Here is an 11,175-nt window from a genome sequence, read left to right as displayed (position 1 = left end):
GAGCAAGGAGCCTGATTCGAGACTCGATCCCAGGACGCTAGGATCATGACCCGAGCTGAAGGCAGCTTAACCAACTGAGCCACCTAGGCGTCCCTCTTTTTAAATTTTTTTTAAGATTTTTTTATTTATTCATATGAAAGAGAGAGAGTGTGCAAGAGTATGAGCAAAGGGGGAGGGACAGAGAGAGAGGGAGAAACAGGCTCCCCGCTGAGCAGGGAGTCCAATGTGGGGCTTGATCCTGGGACCCTAAGATCATGACCTGAGCTGAAGTCAAACACTTAACTGACTGAGCCACCCAAGTGCCCCTCAAAACTTATCTTTTAAGCATCCTTCTATGCCAAATTATTTTAAAGAACTTGAAATACCAAGTAGGCACAATATGACACACACAAAAATTAACATTGTTAGTTCAATTGTCTCAAGCAATTCTACTCATAATTCTTTCTTTTTAGTCTTTTTAAAATTTTTTTTATAAGTACATAATGTATTATTAGCCCCAGTTGTACAGGCCTGTGAATCGCCAGGTTTATACACTTCACAGCACTCGCCATAGCACATACCCTCTTTCAGTGTCCATAACCCCACCCCCCTTCTCCCAACCCCGGTCCTCCCCGCAACCCTCAGTTTGTTTTGTGACATTAAGAGTCTCTTATGGTTTGTCTCCTTCCCGATCCCATCTTGTTTCATTTATTCTTTTCCTATACCCCAAACCTCCCACATTGCATCTCCACTTCCTCATATCAGGGAGATCATATGATAGTTGTCTTTCTCCAACTGACTTATTTCGCTCAGCATAATGCCCTCTAGTTCCATCCACGTCATTGCAAATGGCAAGATTTCATTTCTTTTGATGGCTGCATAGTATTCCATTGTGTATATACACCACATCTTCTTTATCCATTCATCTGTTGATGGACATCTAGGTTCTTTCCATAGTTTGGCTATTGTGGACATTGCTGCTATAAATATTTGGGTGCATGTGTACCTTCGGATCACTATGTTTTTATCTTTAGGGTAAATACCCAGTAGTGCAGTTGCTGGGTCATAAGGTAGCTCTATTTTCAACTTTTTGAGGAACCTCCATGCTATTTTCCAGAGTGGTTGCACCAGATTGAATTCCCACCAACAGTGTAGGAGGGTTCCCCTTTCTCTGCATCCTCGCCAGCATCTGTCATTTCCTGATTTGTTAATTTAAGCCATTCTGACTGGTGTGAGGTGGTATCTCACTGTGGTTTTGATTTGTATTTCCCTGATGCCGAGTGATGTGGAGCACTTTTCCATGCGTCTGTTGGCCATCTGGATGTCTTCTTTGCAGAAATGCCTGTTCATGTCCTCTGCCCATTTCCTGATTGGATTATTTGTTCTTTGGGTGTTGAGTTTGCTAAGCTCTTTATAGATTTTGGATACTAGCCCTTTATCTGATATGTCATTTGCAAATAGCTTCTCCCATTCTGTCAGTTGTCTTTAGTTTTGTTAACTGTTTCCTTTGCTTACACATAATTCTAAATCTTCCTGAAGCTGGTAATTACCTAATGAGAAGACATTGGAAGATTACCTTCCTGAGGACTATGGTGGGGGTTGGGGGTGGGTGGCCAACTCCTTTGGTGATGGAGGTTTCGGAGAAGATTTGTGTGTGTGATTCTTTCAGGCTGAGCCCCTTTTTGTAGTCACTATGATGCAGACTCAGACACTTACAAGGTGGGGACCAGATCGGCCACAGCCTGGGGTCTGAGTCCTATCATAACACAGTTTTCGTCTTTGTCACCAATCACTACCCGTTCTGTGGCACTTGTTTGGATTCAACCTATTATCTATTTGCTGCTTCATTTTTCTTCGAATTCTCTCTAGGAGCCAGACTGGCTTGAGTCATGGCTCTGCCCCTTGAACAACATGGCGGCTGGGCCCACCAACACTGCCCCGCCCTTTCGGACACGGTTGAAAATCTGGGCATGGGTCACCTGGCTGGTTCAGTGGGAGGAGCATGTGACTTGATCTCAAGGTCATGAGTTAGAGGTCCACATTGGGTGTAGATATTACTTAAATAAATAAACAAACTTAAAAAAATAAAACTGAAATTTGTGTTTTTAAAAAAAGGAAAAACTTAAAAAAAAAAAAGAAAGAAAAGCCAAATATAACTTTGACTCTCTCCAAACTTAACTATTAATAGCCTACTATTGACCCAAAGTCTTACAGATAACATAAAATGTTGATTGACACACATTTTGTACCTTCTGTTATTATATATGGTGTTCTTCCAATAAAGTAAGTGAGAGAAAATGTTATTAAGAAGTGATAAGGAAAAGGGCTGCCTGAGTGGCTCAGTCGACAAAGCATTGCACTCTTGATTTTGGCTCAGGTCATGATCTCAGGGTGGTGGGATAGAGCCCTATGTCTGCTTGAGATTCTCTCTCTCCCCCTCTCCTCCTGCCACTACCCCCCCATCTAAATAAATAAAATCCTTAAGAAGAAGGAAAAAGAAAACATTAGGAAGAGAAAATATATTTACATTACTGTACCATATTTACTGAAAAACATCTGCCTATAAGTGGACCCAGGGAGCCCAAACCCGTGCCGTGCAAGGATCAACTCTATCAGCCCTGTGACCTTGGGAAGACATTTAACCTCTCAGTGCCTCAGGTTTCTCAGCCATAAAGTGCAGGGGAAAAAAGGACCTGCTCAGAGGGTTGGTCTGAATATTGAATGAGATCACCTGTGTCCAGCCCTCCAGAACAGTGCCAGATCTACAGTAAGCATAGCTTAAGGGTTTGCTGTGACTGTCATTGTTATCACCATCATTCTCACATAGGGCACTATTCACGGGGCATCTAAGGGGGGGTCTACGCATGTGAGGTCATATCTGACTCAGGGCCACAGCTTCCAAGGTCATTCTTTTTTTTTTATGTTTACTGTTATTATTATTTTTTAGTAATCTCTACACCCAACGTGGGGATAGAACTCATGATCCCGAGATCAAGAGTCACATGCTCCTCCAGCTGAGCCAGCCAGGCACTCCCTAAGGTGATTCTAATGACCCATGTCATCCCTCTGCTATGTCAAATGTTCCCTCTGCAGGACAATGCTTCAGGCATGGCCTGAGTTACAAAGCCCACAGTTCCTACCATTGTGTCCAGGTCTGGGTGTTTTGTGAGATGTGTTGATGGCCCTTTAAGAGGCGGTAGCTGGCTTCCGGTTGCCATGGAGACATCTGGACGCAGCCTGGGTAGCAGAAGGCAGCATGTCCTCTAAACTTCAATCCACAGGTGGGAAGGGGGCTATTGGCACTAGAAATTGAAGAAGCACCTTCTCCTCTTCTCCCCCACCATCCTCCTTGAGGTGGCCTTGGGGATTTTGCCTTGGGGACTCGTGTCCCATCCCTGTCCCTCTCCCCAAGATTGCCACCTCAGCCTCTCCTCCTTCCCTAGTCCCCAAAGCCAAGGACCATCAGCCCTCAGCTGAAGAGAGTCTGCCAGCCCCAAAGGCCAATGCTGAAGCCATCCACTTCCTCAGCACCCTCGGTAAGCCTGGACAGTGGGGGCGGTGGGGGCACAGATGTGGAGAGGAGGGAAGACAGAAGGCCCAGACCTGGCACTGTCTCTCTCAGCCTTGATTCCCCTGGGACTCAGAAAGGGTTCAAGGGTTATTGATTATTTTTTTTAAACACAGAAATTTTTTTTGTTTTGTTTTAATTTTTTTTGTGTGTGTTTTTTTAAGATTTTATTTATTTATTAGAGAGAGAGAGAGCATGAGCAGTGGGGAGAGGGGGAAGCAGACTCCCCACTGAGCAGGGAGCCTGACATGGGCTCCATCCCAGGACCCTGGGATCATGACCTGAGCTGAAGGCAGCTGCTTAACTGACTGAGCCACCCAGGTGCCCCAATAATTGTTTGTAAAGATTTATTTATTTGGAGCACCTAGGTGGTTCAGTCAGTTAAACCTCTGACTCTTGCTTTCAGCTCAGGTTATGATCTCAGAGTCCTGAGATCGAGCCCCATGTCAGACTCCCTGCTCAGTCAGGGAGTTTGCTTGGGATTCTCTCTCTCCCTCTCCCTCTGCCCCTCCTCACCCAGCTCCTGGGCTTAGGCTTTCTCCCTCTCTTTCTCTAAAATAATAAATAAATAAGTCTTTAAAAAAATAAATAAAATAAAAGATTTATTTATTTATTTGAGAGAGAGAGCACAGAAGGAGAGGGAAAAGCAGACTCCCGCTGAACAGAGAGCCCGACATGGGGCTCCATCCCAGGATCCCAAGATCATGACCTGAGCCAAAGGCAGAGGCTAAACCCACTGAGCCACCAGGTGCCCCTATTTGTTGATAATTGTCAAGAGAAGACACCCAAGGACATGGGGACTCGGGGTGGTGGCAGGGTCTTCACCTGCTGTCTGTTGTACGGGCTAACGGAGCTGCCTGGGACCCAGGAGATGAGGAAGGGGCGGGGGGGGTGGTCTGAGAGTTGAGACCCAGGAGCTGGGGCTTTATCTGTGCCCATGGGAACCCCCCACCCCCACCCCCAGAGCAGGAGGAGCTGCAGATGCTGCTGTTCTCTGAGACTCTGGCCATGGTCTCGGACACGGGGGAGCCTCAGGGAGAGCTGACCATTGAGGTGCAGAGACGGCAAAACAAAGATGAATTTGGAGTGATGTCACACTGCCTCTTCGTGCAAGCCTTTAGCCGTGGCTTCATGGACAAGATACTCTGCGGAAACTCCCTCCTGGGTAGACTTGTTGCTGCCTGAGGCTTCACCTCCGTCCTTCCTCCCTCCGCCCTCCACCCCCATTACTAGGATCTTCACTCAGGACCCACCCTGGACTTCACCTTGGGACCAGAAGGCAGCAAGGAGAGTGTGTAGGAGGTGGGGGTGACAGGGACGTTAATCACAACTGCAGACTTAGGACAAGAGCGCCTCTTAGTTTCCCTGCAGTCACAGTCCCCCTGCATCCTCCAGCCTGGGCCCCCACCCTTCCGCCCTGCTGTCTCCTGGCCTGTCACCTGTGATGAGGTCGTAGTGACGGCAGCCTTCCCCTCCTGCTCCAGGCTACCTCTCATGGAAACTGCATGTCATGGAGCATCATAGTCAAGAGTTCATCAAGGTACCCCCTGGGGCCCCAAGCCTAGACCCCAAACCAGGGAGAAAGAATGGAGACCCTGGGAGGGAGGGGGAGAAGAATGGGGGGACTCAGGGGGATGTCACCCCCAGCTCTCTCCAAGTTACCCTGTAATCCCCATCACACTTGGAAACCAATCCATCTGGGGCAACAGGTTGCATCTCATGACCTTCTAATACACGAACCCTAGGTCCAGTCCACCCAGGGGCTCTCCAGGCCAAGAGCCCAGTACCTCCCTGAGGACCATTCGGGCCAGCCTTTCCCAGAGCCTGGCCTTTTCCAAGGACCCTTCACCCCCTCACCTCCAAATTCTCCTGCTCTGTGCCTTCCACACCCAGCCGCAGCCACTTCATTAAATTCTGGAACAGGACCAGTTTTACACGCTGGAAAGCACTTGTGCCTAAGAAGTTTCCCACAGAAACCATTCCCCTCTTTTAAAACTCGTGTTCTGAAGGGCATTTGCTTCTTAACTTTCTATTACACCATCATATGCCTTCTGGTCTTGAACTTCACTACAAAGATATTTCTATCCAAATTTCCCTCAGTTTTTTCATTTCTAAAGGAGAATGGGGCAAGGCGACCTGTGGGGGTGCTGTTCATGTTCACTCGGGACCCAGGCCAGCTCCTGCTTCTCCCCTCCCTGCTCTGGCCCTTAGTTCCGTGTCCTCCCCATGGAGAGGAAGATGACTTTGGTGAAGCAGGATGACCAGCTGACCATGACCAGAAGTGTCAAGGAGGGGGAGGTAAGGGTGAAAGACAGGTAGGGGCTGTTTCCCACATCCTCTTCGAGGCCAAGAGCAGGGGCCAGATTGTGTTAGGACGGGAGCCGGGCGTGGAGACTCAGCAAGGACCCTATATGAGCCCAATACCTGGCTTTCCCGTCCCCCCCACCCCTTCCCAGATGGAAGTCCCTGACCCAGACTTTTCCTGAACAGGAAGTCAAGACCGAAGTGACTTTTATCCCAGGGAGCTCAACCATGGGCTTCATCTCCGAGGCTGCCAACCTGGTGTTGCTGAGGGTGATGGCCTGGCGGCAGACGGTGCCCAGCAACGCCCGTTTCCTGGCCTTGGACACGGAGGGCAAACTCTGCTACTCCACTTACGTGAGGGGTCTCCCTGGGTGGGGGACTTGGCCTTGGCGAAAGCCAAGAGGGGCACAGAGGTCGCCGAAGCAGGGGAAAAGACAGCTTCAGGTGTGGAAGAGCTGGTGGGCTGGGGCCCTGCCGGTGGGACTTCCAAGGGCAGGAGAAAGCAAGTCTTCATGTGTTCGAAGATCACGTAGGGGCAGGTGGCATGATAAAGAGGAACCAAAGCGGGGAGCAGTTGAGAAGCAATGCTTCTTGCCCAGAAGTCAGTCCAGGAAAAATAAACATAGCAGAGGGCTGCTTTTAAAAGAAGTATTTTTTTAACATCAGGAAATGCACCTTTTCCAACTGCATTTTTATTATGTCTCAGACCTGAAGGGTTCTTTTTTTTTTTCTTTTTCTTTTCTTGTGGCTAAAACTTCATGATCAGCAAACCTAGGGCTTTCTGCCATGTGCAATTTTAAAGCTATGCTTCTAAGCACACATTTTGGGGGCTGATTTGACCAACTTTGTAAATGACATTCCAGTCTTTTCTATCGCAAACATGACAAACAGGCCCATGTCACTTCCCCCACCTTCTCTGAAACACAGTTCCTGCATTAGCTCCTTTCGGCCCCCTGTCCGCAGCTGCTCCCAGCGTTTTAAATTGTAACGACAACAGGGCGGACTGTGGGCAACAGTAGGGGCCACAGATCCCAATCTAGCCCCCTTCTCAGAGCATCGCGGACCCCGCCCTCAAAGAGCCTCCCCACGCTCCCCGCCCCCACCTCCTCAGGCTCACACCTGTTGGATGACCTCATCCCTAACTGAATCTGCCAACCAGGAGAACTTGGTCATCAAGATGAGGAGGGGAGGGTGGGGCGAGTGCAGCATGGAACTGGCCTTCTACAAGGGGACCCCCACTTAACTTGGGGGTGTGATTCAAATCCTGTGGTGGCTGAGGGCCTGGACAGCCAAGGGTTGTTTGTCACTGATAAACAAGGAACGAAGCAGCAAGGTGGAGAAAAGCGCCAGAGTGACATTTGGGGGAGATGCTGGTGGGCATCCACATAACCTCCCTCCCTCTTATCTTGGCTGCTGCCAGCAAGGGCTGGGCTTCCAGAAGATCCAGGTGGACCGCCAGCAGGTAGAGGTGTTCATCGTGGAGCAGACGGTCCACTCAGTGAAAGGCATCCCCAATTCCTGCCAGTTCTATCTGCTGTCGGATGGGTGAGCTACTGACAGTGGGGGCTAGGGGGCAGTGTGGAGCACAAGCCTGGGAGCTGGATCCTGGGGGCGGGCATGAGGCCAAGGAAGACTACTGACTCTGGGGACAGACCAGGAGGAGCGCCCCTCTGCTTTATCCACATCATTCATTCTTTTCCACATCATTCACACATTTTCTCCTGATTCGTACCATGTCCAATTCGTGCCCAATGGGTATGCTTTCCCTGATGGAGTCACGTCCAAACCTCACCAAGGAGCCCTGAATGGCTGAGAAAGTCAATACTAACCTCACAAAGCCTAAGGCATGGTAGCTAAAGCAGCTGCCACCGCTGGGTATAATACCAAAAAGCACCAAGGTCTGAACAACGACACTGGGTAGAATCAATGTGCATTGGGGGGAGAGGGGGACATCCTGGCACATTGTCAAGCTGTCACTAGCCCAGCACAGGAGCGAAATCGTTAGAAAATTGGGGAGGGAGGTGGGGGAAGAATTTGTTTCTTGAAATTTCCAAAGAGGTATTGATAGAATAATTACATAGGGGAAACAAATAATCGGAACATCGTTGGCTTTCCTTATTTGATAACTTAGCATGTTGTTTCAATTTGGGGGGTCACGAAGCAGGAGGCTCGTGAGGTTTTTTCTTTTAAGATTTTATTTATTTGACAGACAGAGATCATAAGTAGGCAGAGAGGCAGGCAGAGAGAGAGGGGGAAGCAGGCTCCCTACTGAGCAGAGAGCCTGATGCGGGGCTCCATCCCAGAACCCTGAGATCATGACCTGAGCCCAAGGCAGAGAGGCTTAACCCACTGAGCCACCCATCGTGAGTGTTTTAGTGCACACCAGCACACATCTCCAAGCGCACAGACAAGACCCAGTTTGAAATGCGGTGCCGTTATCTGGGGACCTAGGAATGAACATGACCCTAGAACTCAGAGATAAGTGGTGTTGGGGAAGCAGCAGCCAAGGAAGGCCCCCAGGACCGCTGTCAGAGGGGTGGGCTGGTGTAGGAAGACTCCCACTCTCACACCTGCGTTGTATTCCAGGCACCTGGCCAAGAGAATCCAGGTGGGTTCCCCGGGGTACTGCCTGGTCACCCAGATGCCTATCTTGAAGGAGAAGGGTGAGTGAAGCCGCAGGCTGGTGAAGACTTCACGAAGGAGAGGTGGGGAAAACAGGGACCTTCCGGGGTGCAGAGGCTGGACTGAGTGGAGACGGGGAAGTTTTGCCCTCCAGCCTCTGACTCCAAGGCAATTAGGGGAGGATCACTTTGCAAGGACCCCCTTCCAGCAACTCTGGCCATCTGAGCAGAACCTGGGACTGCAATTTGAGTATTCTTGGGCATCCCCCTGTATCTGGGGAAGGTTCTGGCGTGAGAGAGTGCCGCCTTCCTCCCTCCGCACCCAGATGAGATGGAGCCTCGCCCCGTATTTGAGAAGAAGCCCCTGGTGTGGGTGGAGGATATGGAGCTCTACTCGAGGTTCGTGGACCGGAAGGTGAGGAGAGGCTGCAGCCAGCCTGGGGTCCCCATTCCCCCCTGCGCATGAATTCCACCATTACCGATGCCTCTTTGTGCCTGCTTGAGAGGCACACCTGGACGGTTGGAGGGCCCTCCTTGGGGCGAAGGGGGCGGCGAAGGGGTGCTCCCGGGGCGCGGGGTCCCGGGCCCCGCTCAGGCTCGGTCTCCGCCAGGAGGAGCTCCGTCTCAGCCACAGCAGCTATCTGCGACAGCACCCCGAGGCCCAGGCGCTCATCTCAGACTTCCTGCTCTTCCTGTTGCTGCGCCAGCCCGAAGACGTGGTCACCTTCGCCGCGGAGTACTTCGGCCCCTTCGCGAAGCGCCACCCCCCGACCCCCGCCTTGCGCTCCTCCCACCGGCCCAGCCCCTTCCGCTCGCTGGACCCCCGGGACCTCTTCCACTAGGCGGGGCGCAGCGGGCGGGGACCTGCAGGAAGTTGGGCGGTCGCCGGGGACGCAGCGGGGAACCGGAGGGACTCACCCCAGAGGCGCGCCTTGCGAGCTGCGGGTTTTTTTTTTTTTTTTTTTTGAGGGGGGGGCGGAATAAATTGGCCCCATCCCCGCAGTTCCGCTGTGGGCGCGGGAACCTTCCCTAGCCAGAGTCTTGTGTCTTGGCTAAAAAGAGGAACTGTGAGCAGAGTTTATCCAGCGAATTTCACGCTTCTTCCAAGATGCTATAATCAATACTCCTATTTCACGGGTAAGAAAAGAGAGGCGCGGGAAGGTTAAGTAACTCACAGAATTAGTACGAGGAAGCGGGAGTCAAACCTGGACGTTGGATGCTAACGTTAGATGCCACACTCTTAGTCCTTAGGTTTGTAGGGATAAAGGGGCAGGGCTTCTTGGTGCCCCGAAGCATAAACCAAATTACCCTTCTTCCCGCTCCCACCCCCCCCCCCAACCTAGAAAAAGAGCAGGGGCTGGTGGGGGATCCGGACCACCATGGGCCTCGCTCATCACCTCTGAAGCCTCCCAAGACATGTGGGCCGCCAGCTCTCACACTCCACCTTCTTTTCCACTGACAGGAACCCCTAAGCTGCGTGCAGGGTCCCCAGTTACCGACTCCCTGAGAAAAAAGGATAGGCAGGGCATCATTGGCTCCGGTCTGGCCAATGGCTTTTTTCTGCCCAGGGCTGGCCACGGCTCATCTGCAAATATCAGGCAAGCTTCTCCGGGACAGCTGGTAACGGGCATGCAGGCCGCATCCCCCCCCCCACTTACCCACTCCTGGGCCTGCCTCTTCCAGTTGAGGGAACCCCCCCCCCCACTTCCCCGACCCCGCCCCCCCCAACCTTTGCCCTGCGATGAGGGCAGCCATGACTCCAGTCTCGGGGCAACAAGGCTTCATGAACTATCACTTGAATCGAGCCTTAAATAATTTTTCTTAAATACTTTCTTTGTCCTCATCCCTTATCTCAAAAGGAATGCATGTTCATTAGAGGAAACTAAGAAAAGGTGCTAAACCAAAAGAAGAAAGTGAATTCACCCCAGTTTCTCAGCCTAGAGGCAATTTCTCTTAACATTTGGCAAATATGCTCTTTACTCTTTTTTTTCTGAGGCATAAAAGTGGCCGGTGTTGTTCGTTCAGCATTTACTCTGTGAAGTAGTTTGTTTACTGTCTTAACATTACCATTTTTTATGATTGAAGTAGAGTTGCGATACAATGTTACATTAGCTTTGTGTTCAGAATGTTCTTAAAATTCCTTTTTCTGAAGACAGTTTGACTTTAGGGGTGCCTGGGTGGCTCAGTGGGCTAAGCCTCTGCCTTCCGCTCAGGTCGTGATCCCAGGGTCCTGGGATTGAGCCTCCCATGGGGCTCTCTGCTCAGCAGGGAGCCTATTTCCCCTTCTCTTTTTGCCTACTTGTGATCTCTCTCTCTCTGTCAAATAAATAAAGTCTTTAAATAAATAAATAAGCAAAGCAAAGATTACTTTGCTTAAAAAAATTTAAATAAAGACTGTCTGACCTTAAAGATTTTATTTATTTGCCAGAGAGAGAGAGAGAGAACAAGCACAAGCAGGGGGAGCAGCAGACAGAGGGAGAAGCAGGTTTCCTGCTGAGCAGGGAGCCCCATAAGGGACTCAATCCTAGGACTCTGGGATCACGACCTGAGCTGACGGCAGACACTTAAAGACTTAGCCACCCGGGTGCCCCCACGTCAAGCACTTCTACATAGAATGTTTAATCTGGTCTTCAAAACTCCAAGGGACTTTTTTTTTTTTTTGAACAAAAATGAAATCATACAGTAATACATGCTTACTGACTG

General features: G+C 50.4%; 1 protein-coding gene across 3 annotated transcripts; it reads left to right on the top strand.

The window, feature by feature from the left end:
* Positions 1-2,325: 2,325 nt before the first annotated feature.
* Positions 2,326-10,459, top strand: CATIP (ciliogenesis associated TTC17 interacting protein). Of its 3 annotated transcripts, XM_059168059.1 has the most exons (11): positions 3,002-3,018; positions 3,132-3,260; positions 3,423-3,515; positions 4,512-4,712; positions 5,032-5,087; positions 5,759-5,845; positions 6,038-6,205; positions 7,272-7,396; positions 8,438-8,514; positions 8,799-8,887; positions 9,084-10,459. In XM_059168059.1, the coding sequence occupies exons 2-11, from the start codon at positions 3,236-3,238 to the stop codon at positions 9,312-9,314; spliced, it is 1,152 nt and encodes a 383-aa protein (XP_059024042.1). In that variant the 5' UTR covers positions 3,002-3,018; positions 3,132-3,235; the 3' UTR covers positions 9,315-10,459. The 3 variants fall into 3 exon arrangements, with proteins under 3 accessions (XP_059024044.1, XP_059024043.1, XP_059024042.1); XM_059168060.1 differs by having other exon boundaries at positions 2,328-3,260; positions 4,517-4,712; XM_059168061.1 differs by lacking the exon at positions 4,512-4,712 and having other exon boundaries at positions 2,326-3,260.
* The last annotated feature ends 716 nt before the right edge of the window (positions 10,460-11,175 follow it).

The sequence above is a fragment of the Mustela lutreola genome, chromosome 3, assembly GCF_030435805.1.
Source record: "Mustela lutreola isolate mMusLut2 chromosome 3, mMusLut2.pri, whole genome shotgun sequence".
Lineage (NCBI taxonomy): Eukaryota > Metazoa > Chordata > Mammalia > Carnivora > Mustelidae > Mustela > Mustela lutreola.
This window is presented reverse-complemented; position numbering and strand designations above follow the sequence as displayed.